A 19,033-nucleotide genomic window follows, 5' to 3' on the forward strand; every position below is an offset into this window, starting at 1 on the left:
AGTGTGTCTGTACAGTGTTCCTCAGTCTATCCTACTTTTTCCTGTTCATAGTGATTCTGTGAACCAGAATAGGAATATAGGATTTAGGGATGACACAGATTGATCAATGATTCTGCACATATTTGAGGTTCATTCTATTTAAGGTTGAGGACCTGAGAGTTAATGGCTTCATAGAAGAAGTCCATTTTTTTAGGCTTTAAAGAATGGGGCAGAAATGGGACCATGAACATTTGGGGTGAGGATACAAGGGAGAATAGATTTCTAAGGGAGTAGAGCCCCCTTCACACATGAAGCACATTAATACCAGGGGCATGCTGCTGGCTCCAGCTCTGGCCATGCACATGTTGGTATGGGCTTAGCTACAGCGATCACATAGCAGATGGGTCTTTGCCAATGCATGGATGTACAGGGATGGGCAAACTGAAAGCTTGGAGTGATTCACGTGTGAAGATTGCTTAGATAGTGAGCAGCAGCCAAGCCAGTGTTCTTGGTGCTTTGTATATTAAGTATGCTAATTTAGGAATCGGATCTGAGTTAATTTATTTGAAAGAATAAACTATAAAATAGGACATAACAGGCAAATTGACTCTTGATGAAATGGCAGTAGCCCCAGATTAAAGAAAATGCCTAGCCAAAGAGGCAAATACTGAATTAAATGTGGACATTTCTAAAATGCATTCACCTTACCTCAGTACATTAAACATTATTTCCTCCTCTTCCTTTAATATATATGTATATTAGAGTCTTCAGAAAAGGGACATGTTGTTACATATGTCCAGGAAGGAGAAGAGAAAAAACAAACTTCTGGTGCAGCTGGCACAAGAGGAACAAGAAGGAAGGTTTCAGATACTACACCTAGAAGAAGATCTGCCCGGAATGCTAAAACTGAAACCTCGAGTCAGTCTCAGAGTTCACCAAAATCCAGCAATTCCGGATGTGAGGCCAGTGGCGATGGTAGTTCATTTATGAATGCTGCTTCTGCAGAATCTGAGAAACTACCTCCGAAGCGGAAGGCTAAAAGAGGAGCTAAGCAGAAGGAACCTGTGGTTAAAAAGAAGCTCAGAAGTTCTGGACGTTACGGAAAACCATCTAGTGATCTATTAGACGATGAATCTGAGACAGAGGTAACAACAGTACTAGATAAAAGCAATGTACCCGACAGTGATAATACCGCCACTGGCTTGAGTCACAAAAATGATGTAGAAACAGAGTCTGCTAATGGCTTGGAAAATTCCAAGGACTCTGCGACATGTCTGGAAGATCCTACAGGAGATGCTGGTGAAGGGCAGGCAACTTTAGACACTAGTTCCTGTGTTCAAGATCCTCCTTTGCTCACCCCAGAGGGAGACACTGAAAAATGTGAAGTAAAGGAGGAAACTGAGTTTGAAAATAATGGATGTCCTGCTGCTGAAGAAGTAGATAAAATTTATAGTGCTTCTAGAGAAGATACCTGCAATGATACAGGAACACTTACTCATGAGCCTCAGGAATTAGGCAGTCCTATGAATGAATTGCTGGAGAAATTGGAACCCATGGCAACAGCAGATCAGCCTTTGGACAGTCCCGGGAATGAAATCCTGGAGAAAGTTGAAAGTGTGGCTATATCAGATGATACGTTGGCTGATCCTGCAAATGAGTTGCTAGGTGCAACCGAATCTGTGGCAATAGAAGATGAGCCAGCACCTGATCCTAGAAATGAATTCCTGGGAGACATTGAACTTTTGTCTGTAGCAGATGAGCCTGTGCCTAGTCCAAGAAATGAATTGTTTGGTGAGTCAGAATCTGTAGCAATAGTAGATGAGATGTTGGAGAGGCATGAAAAGGACATGCCTGAGAAGACATTAGCTTCTCCTTCTGAGGATAAATCACCAGAAGAAATAGGATTTGAGGCAGTAGTCAAGGAGCCATTGGAAAATACCACAAGCACATTACAGCAGCTTCCAGTGTCATTGGAAATGGAAGATATGAACACTGTAGAAAAAGAAGTCTGTGTACCCACAGAGAATGAAAAAGATAATGATTTATTAATTACAATTTCTTCAGAGAATACATTCAATCAGTCTTTAGAAGAGTCTAGAGAAGATTCTAGAACCAGTTCATCACCCAAGTTGGAAGACCTTAAACATTTTAGCGAAGACAATAATGAGATAGTAGCTATGGAGTGTGACTCATTTAGCAGTGACCAGAATGAATCTCGGATAGACCAGCCACTAATGAGTGGTAGTGTAGAGCAAGAGGCAACCTCCTTTTCCCATGAAACTGAAAACTCGATATCCCTTTCAAGCTCTTCTGACAAGAAAGAAGAAACAGAATGCTCTGCAGAACTTAAAAAAGATAAAAAGACTAGGACTAGAAGATCAAGATTTCATTCTCCATCAACAACTTGGTCACCATCCAAAAGAGAGGGGAAAAGATCTCAGTCTCCATCTCCTAAGAGGGAGATTGTGGCTGAAAGTAGGATGTCTCGATCTCCTAAAAGGGATGTTTCCAAAGAAGGGCGAAGATCTCTATCACAGTCTCCAAAACGAGATCCTCCAAGAGAAGAGAAGAGATCCCCATCCTGTTCTCCTAAAAGAGAAACTCTGAAGGAAGGGAAAAGATCTATGTCCCAGTCTCCAAAGAGGGATCTTATGAGAGAAGGGAAGAGGTCACCGTCATCTTCTCCAAAAAGGGATTCTCTCAGGGAAGGAAGGCGATCTTCTCAGACACGAGCTAAGGAATCCTCTCCAAGGCACAAATGCCGATCTCAAAGTAGGGATAGAGATAGTGAAAAAGACGGGCAAAGAAGAGATCATGAAAGAGAGAAGAGTAGGAGGAGATGGTCAAAGTCACGATCAAGGTCTCGATCTAGGTCAAGATCGAGGACAAGAAGCAAAGGCCCTTCATTCCCTAGAAATGAGAAGGACAGCTATTCACCTCCCAGGTGGAAAGAACGGTGGACAAATGATAACTGGAGAAGTCCCAGAGGAAATGACAGATATAAAAGAAATGAGCAAGAGAAGCAGACAGAGAGTATGAAAAGAGAGAGGGACAGTTCAAGCAAAGATGCTGACAAGCAATCTTATCCTGACCAGTATAGGAAAGATTATCCAGACTGGGTTATGGAAAGGATAAATTCTGTTCCCGAAACAAGGAACAGAGAGAGGGACAATTTTAAAAATCAACCATGGGATGAAAATAGGCAAAATGATTCAGGGCCTCCATGGAACAGAAGCTTTGGATCAGGTTGGAATTCAAATCGCAGCAGAGGTGGCCGTGGCAGAGGTGGCCGTGGTAGAGGTGGCTTTACATATGGAGACCAGAGTGAAAACCGCTGGCAAACTAAGAAGCCGCACTCGGGGAATGCCAGTAGTTCTGGAATTGAAAGTTCAAGGTTTCCAGAGCACCAACCATACAAACGTAAGATGGAGCAAGACTTCTCTTTCGATACACCTGCTGATAGGTCTGGGTGGACGTCTGCATCAAGCTGGGCTGTGAGGAAGACTCTGCCAGCAGACGTACAGAATTATTATTCCAGAAGAGGAAGAAATTCATCAAGCCCACAATCTGCGTGGACAAAGCCAGAAGAAGTAGCACCTGAGCAAGGTATTTATTTTCCCCATATTAATGCATAAATTACTGGTTTGGGATAGAGCGGGCAGATAGTCCCTCTTTTTTTTTATTCTAAGAATGCTAGACGGGGGGTGGTTAACTTTAGCTTCTGTGCAACCGTCCCAACTTAAATAATAACAGCCTTGCTCAAATGGCGAAGCCGTCAAAATGGTGTATGTTCCACTTTCCTGTTCACCCACTATAGCACACATGCTTCACATATAATGTTGAATAAAACTTTTGATTTTTTGGGTGCCCTTAAAGTTTCAGTATATCTATTCAAAAATCTGTGGTAAGGTATTGTAACTATTCGTGCTGTACAGTGGATACTAATGTAGCTGGAATATATCTCAGTACAACTCTCTGGAAAAGTATTTATTTTATCTGGAGCACACAATACCGGTAATACTTTTAAGGGAACCCTTTAGTGTATGTTAAGTGAGTGTCTGTAACTGTTTAACAACGTAAACAATGGATTGGATCCTAAGACCTTGAGAGTGCAGCCCCACTCATCAAAAGGATGCTCCTGAAAATCAACGAGAGCCGATTTTTCACTGATTCACCATCCCCTGCAGCCTCCTCTGCTCTCTCTTCCTTCCCCCACTTTCCTAAAACTGCTCTAGAGGGCTAGGGAGCTTCTGGAACAATATGCTAGGTGGCATTGGACTTACATCCATTCAACTCCGTAGTCCCATATTTTAGCCTACATTGCAGAGAAGCAAAACGAGCATATAAAATAACAAGACCAGACTACCACGTGTGCTCTTTTTGGGGAGACAGAGAGAGAAATCTGGGTTCCAGATTTAAGATGATATTAGATACCATGTATGGACTGCATGCCCTCCATTGTGCTCTGTTTTTTGTAATGCTTTATGGAACTACATGTTTTCAAAATGTCTTTCCCCTGTCTGATAGATCCAAACTTCAAAGACCAAGCCAGCCAACAAGGCGAAAGTTCTCAACTACCCATAAACGTGCTGCAGCCACAGATGAATGTAATGACACCCGTAAATACGCAACATCAGCCGATGAATATCTTCCCATATCCAATGAGCGTCCCTGGTCCTATTGTGAACATTCAGCACAATCCGTTTAGCCTTCCTCCACCGGTGCCCATGCATCTTCATACAGGAGTGCCTCTCGTGCAGGTAGCAGCTTCAGCCAATGCGTCTCAGGGACCACCTCCACCACCACCACCTCCACCACCATCCCAGCAAGTTAACTATGTTGCTTCCCAACTGGATGGAAAGCCTTTGCAGGTATATCCTTTGGTTGTAAATAAATAAATAAATGCAGTTTTAAAACTGACTTTTGAAACAGGGTTCATTTCTTGTTTTATGTAAATATTATGCATTTGGCTGCAAGTTTTCCTTAAACAATTTAATGCTGCAATTAGATTGACTCAGAAGCCCATTGGGATTTTTTTTTGGCTTGAATCATTCTTTAGGAAATCCATGGAAGGAAAATAACCTGTCCCCTCTTTCACCATGTACACCATCCACATTTGTTCAGGATGGCCCTCTCCTTAAGCCATAAAATATCCCCAGTTAACACTTATCCTTTGTTAGTTAACATTTCTCTTCCATCATTCTAACGGGAAAAGTATTGCTTTACACATTACTTATACAAAAGGAAGAGAGGAAGGAGAGGAGCTTCAGTTTCTGGCCCTGTTTGTGCATACTGTTGTGTGGCTGTCATGCCATGTGATACGCATCTGCGTGGGATAGGGTGATGGTTTATGAGTTTCCACAAGAGCAAGAACTCCCAGGTTAGGTGCCTGCCTTGCTGTGGAAACTTGAAACCTTTGTAATCTGCCCAATCTACCTGGTTGCTGGTTGTGGACATTGCTGCTTCAGAGCAGAGTCCCCAGCATTGTGGATACAGTGACTTTGCAACAATGATATGTATGAATTTGGCCTAGTTCATATTATTTTTAAAAAGTTTTTCTGTAGTCTGGTGAATTTGTTCCCCCATTGTGAATAAATTCATTGGCAGTAAATTCATACACAGATGGTTTGAGGAGTGGGGGGAGGACAGCAACAAAAATTGTTCACAAAAGACTAAAATCTGGGTGCAGGATAAAAGCCAATCCCATATGTGTGTGTTCACTCAAGTCCTGTTCCAAGAAATACATTTTTGTGTGTGTGTTTATATGGAAGTGATAATCTTCAATGTTAAATTCATTTACATCTCATTTGCTACTTATAAAAAGGAACATGAGAATATTGGTCATTCTTTGTGTGGTGATCAATTTGTCATTACTTTGAAGAGGTCTGCTTTAAATTAATATTCCTGGCTTGGGTGGGGATAGCAAAGTTTTGCTGTCTTTCGCATCGTAATCAGAATGTTAATCTCTAGGGTTCAATTCCAGAAAGCTTAATCAAATTGAAACAAAACCAACACTGAAACAATGTGTTAATGAAGAGGGAATTGTGGGGTCGGGGTGAAGAGGGACCTCATTGGGAATCCCTGACCCGGAGAACACGGAAACGTTGCCCAGCCTGCACTCCACATCTAAACCTGTTGCAATTCTCCAAATCCTTGTGAGCCTTGGGTGGGTTAGACTTCCTTCCACAACTGAAGAAAACATTCATGTGAAGTCCAGTGTTTGTTCTTCTTTCATGGTGGATGAATAATCTGTCTTTGGATGATATGAAGCAGGAGAATGGGGAACACATATCCCTTGAGATGATGGATGCATCAACCACAGCTAGCAAGGCCAATGGTCAGGGAAGATGGGAGTTGTAGTCCAGGAACACAGATTAGCCATTCCTGACTATAAAGCAATATGCCTGGGAGGGGAACTTTCTTCAAGATCTTGCTTGGCTGCCACATCTCTGTTGAAGTACAAGTACTGTACCTATTCTGAAGTGCTTCTCAGAAAAGGGCCTCTGCATTTGCTCAACAGATACCATCTTGTGAAATGTTTGCTGCTGTAATTGGCTACTTTTGGAATCTGCTTCCCCTGCATCTGTCCTGGACGCTTTCTCATTCTTCCATCGCCATTCCCCAAGCATGGTATCTGGAGTGAACCAGAGCAGGATTGCAAATCACTGCTACTGAAGGAAGCATACTCAAGTGCTTACACTTCTTGTGCACTGCTTGCTTCATATAATAGTTGGGCAGTGCTCATATCTTTTATCACAACTGCCTGATCCAAGTGCAAAGCCAGAATGAAGGGCTTCCATCTTTTACTGGTTGGAAGGAAAGTTTGCATTCCTAGGTTTATGGCTGCCTATTCTTCTGTGGATTGCTGTGGTGTTTTCATGGGCCCTCCGCCCAGCTGTCAGTAGATCACTGAGAGGCTGCCTTCTCACTGGTTCCTTCTGTCTTTATACCTTTCCTGGGTGGTGAGCTTTGGCATCTATCCTAGCTGGCAAATGTATAGGTTTCCTTCTTACATGATGCACAGGAGTTCAGTCTCTCTATCTGCCATGAGCTCTGCAGACTGTTGTTTTTCCCCCTTTCCAGTCTGCAGAAAAACCCCTTAGCCTGCATTTTCACACAAATTGCCATGTTACTAAGACTATTGGGTTGCAGAGAGAGGGGAAATGGTCAGTGTCACAAATAGGATGGATTCTGTAGTTAAGGCTAGCCTCAGCTGAGCTGAACGACCTCTTTCCACCTATTAACTATCTCTCAGAAATGTTAGAAACACCCAAGAACTTAAAGGTTCAGGGCAGGAGCGTTGGATGCAACTAGTTAACATATTAACTTCTGATAACTTTTTAAAACAGGCTATTCCTAGTACTTCCCATGTTGCCAACAACATGAGTACAACCCTCTTGCCTGCTCCAACAGCAGCTGCTCTGGGAAGTGTGGAAACGGTTCAGGGACCAAGTTCTGGTAATGCAACATCGTCAAGTAACATCAAATCCTCTAATGCCGCTGTAAAATTGGCTGAAAGCAAAGTAAGTGTAACGGTGGAAGCCAGCGCAGATAGCTCGAAGAAAGACCAGGCAAGTTCAAAGCCAAGAGCAATGTGCATAATTCTGCAATGCTAAAACTGGAGAGAAATAATTATTTACACTAAGGAAATGGAGAGGATGTCATCTTTCACCTTCCATTTATATCTTTCTAGCTTCCTAAGAAATCATAAGGTTTCTTTTGGGGGGGAAATTATAGACTGACCTTGCGAATAAGTTCATTCCACCTCATTAGAGATTTTAAATATTTGGAAATGTTGAAGCCGTGGGAAAACCTAACAATTTGAAGGGGGGAAATGCAAAGGGTGGAAGGAGTACAATATATATAATAGTTAAACCTGAACTTATTTACTGTTTTAACAACATAAAACATTTTTTAAAAAATTTGAAATATAAAACTGTCTTATTTGGCATATCCAAATAAGCGGATGGCGCTGTGGGTTAAACCACAGAGCCTAGGGCTTGCCGATCAGAAGGTCGGCGGTTTGAATCCCTGTGACGGGGTGAGCTCCCGTTGCTCAGTCCCAGCTCCTGCCAACCTAGCAGTTCGAAAGCACGTCAAAAAGTGCAAGTAGATAAATAGGTACTGCTCTGGCGGGAAGGTAAACAGCATTTCTGTGCGCCGCTCTGGTTCGCCAGAAGCGGCTTAGACATGCTGGCCACATGACCTGGAAGCGGTACGCTGGCTCCTTCAGCCAATACAGCGAGATGAGCGCCGCAACCCCAGAGTCGTCCGTGACTGGACCTAATGGTCAGGGTTCCCTTTACCTTTACAAAATTTAAAACTATAAACACCTCAGTTTTGTACAAACAAAACTGCAAACATACCCAGTTGTCGTCCACTTTCTTCTGTGCGTCTTGATTAAAGTTCTCTTCTCACCCAGATTATTTCTCTGAGGCTTTTGCTTCTGACCTTTGTATTCCACATCAAGGCAGGGCAGCAACTTGCTTGTTTTTCAGTTAGTAGCAATTAAAGTAGACCATTTTAGGGGAGAGGTGAAAAGATTGACCAAAAGGAGGCACCAGATCAAAAGGACAGGTGAATCTGGATGGTTCTGGTATCTCCATTCTAGACCATAGGTGACCAGAAGAAGGCAAGCAACAATTCACAAGCAACAAGGTCTTGAATACTCCCCTCAAGAAGGTGGTAGCACCCTCTAGGTGCAGAAGTGCCTCTTGGGTTTGATTGTTGTAGACTTTCTCAATTCAAAAAATAAAACCTTTGAACAACATTTAAAGCTTTTTCAGAGTTTCCACATAGTGAAAAGTTTTCCATTGGGTTTTCTTTTTCCTGGCCTTCACATCTATACAGTACTACCCAATCCATACAAGCGCTAGTTATTTTTTGATTAAAAGAGGAACGAAAGATCCAAATGTTGTGAAAGGTTCCTTGCCTGGTTGCTTAAAATCAGCTGTTATTTGGTGGCTGTTTACAAGCCTTGTAGAACACTAGCAATGCTTTATTGAACTCGCCTATCTGATAATCCTTCGATGAATAAAAGTAGAGGTTGCAATGGTTTTGTAGTGTCAGTAAAGCTTACCTCTAAATCAAAAGGTAGTATGTTTGCATTGGTACACATCTTAAAAGCAAAAGTAGCCATGTTGGTCCATTAAAAAACAAAGAAACCCTAAAATCCTTAGTTGAGCAATAGTTTTTGGGGCCAACCAAAGTATCACAAAATTGGGGCAGGCTTTCCCGTTCTCCAAAACTGTTCTTCATCTTACACGGCTATTTCAAAAATGTTCATTTGTGTGCCTTTTTCCTAAGTGTAACACTTTTTCCTAATTTTTCTAGAAACTGCAAATTCAAGAAAGAGCTGCGCAAGAAGTGAAGCTGGCTATTAAGCCTTTCTATCAAAATAAAGATATTACTAAAGAAGAATATAAAGAAATTGTGAGAAAAGCTGTAGATAAAGTAAGTGATACACTATTAATATCAGACAGCATTTAGCAGTCTGCATTCTTCTAACCTTGAAACCTGTTGAACAGAGGAGGCAAAGAGGTGAGGCTAAGTGACAGGCTTATTGCTCTGGAGAATAGTTCACACAGCAGTTTGTTAACGGAGGTGAAATAAGTAGTTATAATTTAAGCTAGTCTTGTCCTACAATCTTGAACAATTCTTAGTGAACATGATAATAGGTTATGGAGAGAGTGTGGACTCAATATTTTATTCAGCTTTAAACCTTTATAGCCAGCCTGCTTTTAGAACATCAAAAATTGTTCTTGCTTATCTGATGGCCATTAGCAGTCAGGGTTGAGTTGGGGTTATTTTCCTACCTCCCTGGGAAACTAGAAAGGCATAATAAAGCTTACGCTTTACAAGGGTAATTAATTGCGATCGTATGTCCCAATAATTATTTACTTTCGGTGTGATATTAAGTGGTATGGTTGGTGCTGGTTAACTTAATGGTTGTGTGTTCTATTTTCTTGTAGGTCTGTCATAGCAAGAGTGGGGAAGTTAATTCTGCAAAAGTGGCTAATTTGGTAAAAGCTTATGTGGACAAATACAAACATTCGCGGAAGAAAAATCCAGACGAGGCAGTTTTTGCGGAAAGGAAATGAGCGCAGGCTGGAATATGCCATCGAGATGTCTGCAAAGTGCAATTTTGACATGGACTATTAACTAAAAATAGTGGGTTGAAATATGATTTTGATAAAATTATTTTTCGATATAGTGTATAATGTTTTGTTATAAATAAATATAGATCAATGCTGCAACTTCTTTATCCTTTTTGGAAAGGATATGTAAAGAGAAGCTAAAAGGAATAAAGGAGAGTGCCCCTCTTATTAGTAATATACAATTGTGTTGAATGCCACATGTACAGCATTTTGGTTCAAACAGTAGTGTATAAACACAGATGTTTGTCAAAATACAGTAACTTGGACAGATATGTACAATATATGTAAATCAGTCAGGGGAAAAATTCAAGGCAGATTTTTCTTTAATCCTCCTGCCAATGCCCCCTTCCCCTTTTTTCAATTCCAATTAAATAAAGTGTTTTGCCTCGATTTACAGGCTCAAAATGTGTGTTTAAAAAGCACACTCTTTGTGAATGGAACAACTCACAAAAAAATCTACAGAAGTAAAATTTGTTGCCCAGAAATTTGGGCATCATTTTCCTATTGTAACACCAAATAAAGGCTATGCTGCTTGTTGTTTTGTGGCTTTTTAGTTCTTGTTTTGAGTTGTTAGATGAAATAAAAGTTCTAAAAGGCATGGTGCAGGCAACCAAAACCACTGTTTCATCCTCAGACTAGTTTTGGGAAATGAGGAGTCCTGTAAGTTTGAAAGATATTCTGTGCTTGATTTTTGTATATGGGCCCTAATTGCCTAACTTCAGTTTTGTCTTTTTATCTTCCATCACCTTGAGGAAAAATGTTCTGCTTGCTATTAAAGGTGGATTATGTAACCAATAGCCTTAGTCAACACTACCTGTGGCATACCACTGTCAGTTTTGGTCTACTGTAAGCAGCTGCTTGTAGTAGGCATGAGAAGTAAAAGCCAAATATAACAAAAATTCTGTTGTGACGAAGGCTGCATAATAGTTTGCCATGCTCTTTCCATTCTTACCTCCCACTAGTATAATGCATGAGGCCTAGTCTTTTATTTGAGTTGATCTATAAAGTGTTACACGATGCATGGTGGTGAAGGTAGTGCAATTGCTAGATAGGGCATTAGTAAGCATAATGCACTTCTACCTGAAATGGCTTGGTTGGACTTGGCATTGATTTTTCCCAAGTGTAGAGAAATTACCACTAGCTCCTTCAACAGAAATGAAGAATCAAGGAAACTAAAGGGGCCTAGGTTTAGTAATGCTTTGAAACAAAGTGCTATTACAGTGCAGTTAAGCCTCCCAGGGTTTCATGGTAGTTGCTGTGGTTTGTGTACCACATGTGGCACACAGCCGATGATTCAAACCATTTAGCCATGTGTTCCTGAGAGCCTTCCCACTGGTGGCAAACTCTAAGGAAGATCCAGGGCTGAGTGTGAAAGGAATATGGAGCACAGCTGTGTAAAGAGTTAGCTCACTTTCTTTTTCAGACAAGGACTTGTTTGCCTGTATTTTGTGTGTAACTAAAGATAATATTTATCTTGTGGAATCTTTTTAGTGTGAATATTTCCCCTTCCTTTTTTAAAAAAACAACAACAGGCAAACACTATGCTGTAGAGTTTGTGTTAGACTAGTAGATATTCCAATGATCTTTCAGCCCAGACTGGCTAGCACTTTTTGGAGGAGAAAAAAACACCTCCTGTAGCAAATTGTACCCTGCCATTTATGTAATCACACCATATGTATTTATGCTTACTACATTCTCTTAATTATTGAAGATGGGGTGGGAGTGCATATCTCTCTGCTGTATACCAGCCTGGTACAGATGTAAAATTGCTTGATATTGGTTGAGCTCGACTTTCAGTTCTCTCCACCTCTCCCCCCCCCCCTTCAGACTTGAAGGCTTCCCATTTTGCAGTGCTAATGAGGTTCCATTTGGTATGCACCAAATACATTGCTAAATGTGATTTGCTTCCAACCAGAGTTTTGAAGCCACCTTCTAACCATGGCTAACAAACTTGGTGCAGATATAGCAATAGCCAGAGTTAGTGCTGGGAAGGAGAAGGAGGGAAAGTCTGAGCCTGAGGCATTGCCAGCTTTTAACAATGGTAGAGAGACTGCACGACGTTATCTGCACTGAGCCATAACGTTCCCTCAGGAACTGTTTTTCTTAAGAGTAACTTCATGGCAAGAAGGTTTGATACGCCTTCCACATACTTAGGGAATTTGTTTAATATTTCTGTTCTAATACTCCTGCAGCACAACAGGCAGAGTTACGGCGAACCCTGTATTTACTGTATTTCCAGTCCCAATGAAGAATATTGAGTAGTATGTGTTCAGCCTCCATCTGTGTCAGGGCTGATGAACCTGTGGCCCTTCACAGATTGTTGGACTACAAGTCCCATTGCCCCTTACCATTGGCCATGCTGCCTAGGGCTAATGGAAGTTGTCATCCAATATCTGGAGAGTCACAAGTTCCCCTGCCCTGGTTTACACAAATTTTTAAAAACTGTATCTCAAGATATGCAGGCCTTTAAATGATGTGTTCAAAAATGCCAAGCATCACCTATATAGGTATTCTGATCCCACAAGATCAGAATGGGATTCGACTAGATGACCCTTGGGTTCCCTTCCAACCCAACAATTATGTGATTCTAAGAGAGTACTCATCTGTTGGATTAGGCACTGTATGTGCAGATGGGTGTTGTGTGGCTTCAGAGTGTATCCCGTGGCTGGATGAGCAACTGGAACCATAGCTTTGATCGTTGTGTTAGTGCTCTAAGCATTTATGGTGCCAGTCACTTGGTTGACTGCAGGCAAACTGACTGCATCTAGCCTCACCCACCCACCAGTGACTGGTGTGTCAATGCTGAAATGAAGCGCTACTTGCCCACTGGTGTGAAGCGCATGCATAACTGGAATGGGCCGGGCTTGCTTTCACCTGAAGACACTTGAGAAAACGTGCTCTTAGATACATGGGCATTTCTTTGTTACATTAAGGCTTCAATCCTACACACACACAGGGGAGAGAGTTCTGTAGGCCTGTAGCTGCTGACCAATACCTTGTTAATCTCTTGGTGTTGTCGTTTTTCAACAGTTTCAATAATGCAGAAGCAAACCCAATGGACTGAAATTACTGTGAGGAAATTGATAAGGTTAGAACATCATGAAATTGTATTAAGGGGGAGCGGCAGGTGCACTGAGCACTCCATCCAGTCTTTCTGTGTGCATGTGGCTTAAATATGTTTTTTCTTTCTTTTTTTACAAAAATACAAAAAACAAATCAGGAGCACAGTGGCTGATTTAAGTCCAGGCTGTGTGATGTCTGTAGCATAAGGCTGGAATAAAAGTCTACTGAAACAATATTCTAAAGAGTTTTATGTAGTTCAGAATATTTTCTAATAAATTCTTTTGACTAAGTGGAAGGAGTCTGGCTCTTTTTAACCCGTGTTGGTATTTTCCAGTTATTTCCCAACACTTTCCTGCTATCAATGTCAAGCTGACCATTTGGTAGTTACCTGGGTCATCTTTCCCCTGCTTTTTGAATATGCAGACAATGTTTGACTGCCTCCAGTCTGCATGGTCAAATATAGACAAGAGGTTCTGATACTACATCTGTAAACTTAGGCGCAGCTCCTCATGCCCTAGAGATTTGAGTTCATTTAAAGTAGCTAGGTGTTCCCTTACTACCTCTTTTCCTATCTTGGGCTGCAGCTCCCTCCTTAGATCATTTATTCTGTTATGACCAGGTTGGGCATCACTTTTCTTTTGGGTGAAGACAGAGGCAAAGTAGGTGTTGAGCAATTGTATACTGTTCCTTTGTAATTTCCCCTTCCATTTATTGCACATGCCCTTAAATCTCAGCTCATCTGTAAGCTTTTTTGTGCAGCTACGTTGGTTTCTTTAGATGCCTCCCACTTTTCTTTTTTGTTGGAATTGTCTGCATTTGTTCCTTCGGTATTTCACCTTAAAGATTAAACTCCCATCCATCTTGGACTCCCTTCTCTTTTGAGTGTTTCTGATCATGGGATCTCCATGGGTTCTGTGGCGATCACACAGGGTCCCCGGACCTTTCACAGTCTATTGATCCCTGTGCCACCACAGCGCTTCGCTGCCACCAACCAGGACCCCCCCCCCCCCCCCGTAATCACTGTCACAGTCAGGGTTTGGATTTGAACAAAATAATAAGTGTTTATTTTAAACATCAACAAACCTAAGATATTAGTTGCATTGGTATATATTTATTCTTATCTCAGCCCTGTCTTGATCCTACGTTCACCACTCTACCTCACCACCAACCCTCACAATCACCAACCAACCGTCTCAGTCAACTGCCGAACACCAACTGCCTAACTCCCCCCTTCTATGCTGGGTTTTCAAAGCCCCTAAGCTCCTCCTCCGGCTTTTCATTGGTCAGCCTATGGTCAGCCAATTAACCCTTTACTCACTCCTGCACATTCATATATTCCCCCAGGAATGGGCAAACGCCACAGGTTCTCACCCAGTGGATCCTTAAGCTTTTTTTCTAATCAGTCCTCTTAAAGTCCAGAGAACATGGTGATCAGGCTGGGTGATCCTCTGTAACATAGCTGCTAAAAAGTCTCAGTCTGTTGGCTGTCTCTAGCTGAAAGTGCTTAAACCTGAACAGCAATTAATAGGTGTATGGAATTTTTTTTATTGCTACTGTTGTTTCCCAATTCAACCTGCTTCCTAACATACGTTCACACAGGTCCTTATGCTGCCTTCTGTGGAAAAGTTATTTCAGCTTCTACAACTTGTATGTTGTATAGCCTCACTTATATAATGCTGGCTTTCAGCTGCTAAGCATATAAAGGTAAAGGGACCCCTGACCATTAGATCCAGTCGCAGACGACTCTGGGGTTGTGACGCTCATCTCACTTTACTGGCCAAGGGAGCCGGCGTACAGCTTCTGGGTCATGTGGCCAGCATGACTAAGCTGCTTCTGGCGAACCACAGCAGCGCACAGAAACGCCATTTACCTTCCCGCCGGAGCAGTACCTATTTGACGTGCTTTCAAACTGCTAGGTTGGCAGGAGTAGGGACCAAGCAATGGCAGTTCACCCCGTCGTGGGGATTCGAACCACCGACCTTCTGATCAGCAAGCATATACACACAAACACGTTGAACAAGCTTTAAAAAAATGGTGTGTAAATTGTCTAATCTTGAAATATCCTAAGAATTAAGTATGTGCAGCAATAAATATATTGATATACTTCTGCCTTCTCTTCACAACTTTCTTCACTGGGTTATAGCATAACAGTTTACGTTACACTTTGAAGAAAAGTATATTTTATTAAGTACCCTTCTGAAGATTCAGTAATTTAGTTGCTGAGGTGTGACTTCACACAGAAATAATACTCTATAAGGTTCCGCCTGCCATATACAATCTTTGCAAAGTAAGACGTGTCTAAAATGTATTATTCAGTAAGATTCAAATACAAGTGGGAACTTGGAGGAAATGGAACGTATTTTATTTTAAGCATTGATTGGAGTGGTACAAACTGCTCTTTGTGATACAAGTTTGTGTACGATACACTGTTCTCTGTATTTGAAAACAATAATGCCATGTCCAGGTTCCACTTTTAAATTCACTTCAACAGATATAAAAGAAAAATTATATATTCTTTAGAACAGAGGTTTGCAAACTCACTATGAATTTGTGGTTGAATACAGGAGATGACACAATGAATTGTTTTTAAATTGCATTTTTAGTGCTACAATGGCTACTGCAGCCAGAGAAATAATTAAGTCCCCCCCCCCCACCCGGCAATTTTCAAGTGGTTTATGAGGGGGAAACAAGGGCCACTCCTTTAGGAAATAGCATGAAAAGGGTGCTCACCAATAACAGATTACTGGGGTGTGTGTGTGCATTGGATGCTCTGCTAAAAGGACAGTGTGCCTTACATGGTGACAACACATCACAACTTTGGCCTACCTGAAAGTTAGCTGAGCAATACTGACACACAGGAATTGAACTGCCTGTATCAGAAATGACAGTGTTTTAGGACTCTAAAGTGCTGTACTGCAGAGAGGCAAGGGTAAATACCAACTTTTAGTTGAGGCTACAGGGAAAGCTTAACTCAGCCTCATGCAGAATCCACTGGCAGAGTCTACAGTAGTTTCCCTCCTCAACTCCTAGGATTTCCCATGCATCTTCCACTTATGTCTCACAGCAAACAAAAAGTACAATTTTTATGGCGGGGCGGTGAGGTTTGTCGCACAGGACCTCCCATGCAACTGTAGCTGCACAACCTGCATTTGCCAGTATGTGATGTGACTGAATCTTACCTTGGTCTCTGGTGCTACTGGAAGGATTTTTTTAAAAAAAATGACTGGCAGACCAACACGGCTACCTACCTGTAACTGGAAACAGTGATAGTCTGGAATTGCCCTAAATAAGAGTCAAATGCAGCGTGGAGTTCTGATGACGACAATGTCGTGTGGAAGCTGCACACACGAGGAGCCGCGATCCTGCAATGAACACTCACGGGGAAACACTCCAATTGCTGAGAGGGACTGATGTAGCAGCAGAAAAGCCCCTTTTAAAAGCCATATAAATAAGGGAGAGCAAAATTAGAGAAGTTACATGGATTAAAACATCACACATATCGGGAGAGAAGAGTGGGAAGGAAATAAGGTACTGGGAGTTAGAAAACTGGTTAATAGTGTTGAAGCTCAGATAGCAGTAGTTCTTGAAAGTTGGGAAATAAACAGTAGGAACTACAGTTGAAAGATACAAAAGTGAGTGCAAAAACAGAAAATCTGAAGGGAGGAAAATACAGTTGGCAAGCTGCAGTACTTAGCACTAAAGGAACAGTTGGTGATTTAGAAGAGACATAGAATATTGTGATTTAGAAAAGACAGAATTGTGAGGAACGCAGGGGGAAGAACTTGAGTTTTTAAAAGTTGTTCGGTTATGTATGCATGCATACGAACAACTCACACATCTAGCCCAATGCAATGAGGGTGGGCCAGTGAGTTAAGTGTTAAATTTAAGTTTAACAGCAACTGCCCCCCACTCCTATGTCCCCAGGCAAATAGGCTTCTCTTTAGACCTTTGAACAGGCCTGAAATAGGTCTCCAAATATGTTGGTTTCATGTGCACAGAAACCTCCCTACAGTCAGAAACACTTTACTAGATCTCTTAGGTATTACTAATAATGGTTGTTACCTCATGAAGGGGGACAGTGGGGATGAGGGCTGTTTTTGTTGCCCTCAGACTTGCGGAGAGTTAATTTGGGTGAATACAGGATGCTCCTGTAGTCAAGGAGCTTCCTCATTGCAGTTTATAATGCTGCTTTTTCTAAATAACACAGGGAGCCTTTTGTCGCATGTTTTCTTCAGCCATGTAATGAGCACCTGAAGAATCATCAGAGAAAAACAACACCCGCATATTATTATTATTTATAGCACAATAAGGTTTGGGCAAGTTTTCTGAAGAAGCTGTACTCGAGGTTGGCCACTAAACTACAAATAAAACAAATTTATTAAAATGTGGACATTTCACATGCTAATTTAACTAACAGCATGTTGGAATAAAAGTCTTACTGTTTGCTGGAAGGAAAGGAGGGAATAATTGGTCCAGGGGTACATTTATGAGGAGAATGTTCCAGAATCTTCTGAGCACCACAGCCGAGGTCTCAGACACCTCAGCACAGGTTTGCTGTCCAATTCATTCGGCAGCTCGGTCCAAATTTTTGGTTCCACTTTTGAAGAAAACCCAAGATGGAACTCAGGATGCTAAATTAATTTACTTATTAAATGACAAGGAACTGAATAGAACCCATGTGGTCGCTAGGTTTTTGACTAATGTGCTATTTACAAAGAAGAGGAATGGTTCTCTTCCCATTTATGACAATGCAGAAAACAATTAAGACCTATTATTGGGGCGATAAAATAGGTGATAAATTAATTTTAACAGATTTTATTTTAATTAAAAAAAACTAGTTCAGTTGGACTACTCAGATCTGTGTGACTTAGATAGAATGGTGTAAATGGGTTGTTTTAAAATTGGTTTCGTACTGTATTGTTTAAATTTGTTAAATTGTTTTACTCTGTATTATGATGAATGTGTTTTGCGATGTGATATGGGCCACATGGCCGAAATAAACCTACCTACCTACCTACCTCAGCACAGGAGGTGAACTATGCCTGAGGTAGCATGTTCCAAGGCTCTTTGAGGCTTTAAAACTTAAAGGCAGCACCTCAAATTGAACTCATAAAATGGGACAGCAATGATGCTTGTAACTGAATATAAAGTACGAACATTGTCTTGTTCTACTGGCCTTGCGCAGCAACCGTTTCCTAGACCAACTGAAGTGTCTGGAGGGTTTTCATGGAACACTTAACCGAATCCCAGTCTAGGCCATGAATAACTGAGGCTTCATTTAGATTTCTTAGGCAAGCACGCAGCTAACTAGGTGAAGCTGGCAAAGAGAGTTCCCCAGCTGAGCACCCAGAAGGGCTAGATCCAGGAGTGCCCTTAGGCTGCGAACCTTCTCCTTTAGGGGAGGTACAACCAGCACAGATGATGGAAGACATCTAGAAACAATCCAGGAAACACTATTTCCATCAAACACTATTTTCATCACCATAAAGAGGCAGGAACCAAAAACAGAAGCACTGAGTGGGGTGGGAGAGAAGTTAAGCTCATTTCAAATTTGGGCACCAAGCATTTCCAACTGTCCAAAGCACAGAAACAATGATATTTGGGGGTGGGGAGAATAAACCTGAGGGAAGGAAGAAATTATTATACCGCCCTATACCTGCACGTTTCAGGCGCTTCGCAAGATAAAATCACAATACAGTGGTACCTCGGGTTACAGACGCTTCAGGTTACAGACTCCGCTAACCCAGAAATAGTACCTCGGGTTAAGAACTTTGCTTCAGGATGAGAACAGAAATCGCATGGCAGCAGGAGGCCCCATTAACTAAAGTGGTACC

The 19,033-nt window shown here is 41.6% G+C and overlaps 1 protein-coding gene across 3 annotated transcripts in view; it reads left to right on the forward strand.

The window, feature by feature from the left end:
* The window catches only part of SCAF11 (SR-related CTD associated factor 11), a 28,797-nt gene extending 18,116 nt beyond the window's left edge, over positions 1-10,681 (forward strand). Inside the window, exons 11-15 of one of the 3 annotated variants that reach the window (XM_033162409.1) lie at positions 742-3,585; positions 4,507-4,850; positions 7,329-7,550; positions 9,313-9,432; positions 9,951-10,681. In XM_033162409.1, coding sequence (XP_033018300.1) covers positions 742-3,585; positions 4,507-4,850; positions 7,329-7,550; positions 9,313-9,432; positions 9,951-10,079 — 3,659 coding nt within the window. In that variant the 3' untranslated portion in view covers positions 10,080-10,681. The remainder of the gene's footprint in view (positions 1-741; positions 3,586-4,506; positions 4,851-7,328; positions 7,551-9,312; positions 9,433-9,950) is intronic. The other 2 variants (XM_033162410.1, XM_033162411.1) reach the window with 2 other exon arrangements.
* Positions 10,682-19,033: the final 8,352 nt, after the last annotated feature.

The sequence above is a fragment of the Lacerta agilis genome, chromosome 10 (assembly GCF_009819535.1).
Source record: "Lacerta agilis isolate rLacAgi1 chromosome 10, rLacAgi1.pri, whole genome shotgun sequence".
NCBI classification, from domain to species: domain Eukaryota; kingdom Metazoa; phylum Chordata; class Lepidosauria; order Squamata; family Lacertidae; genus Lacerta; species Lacerta agilis.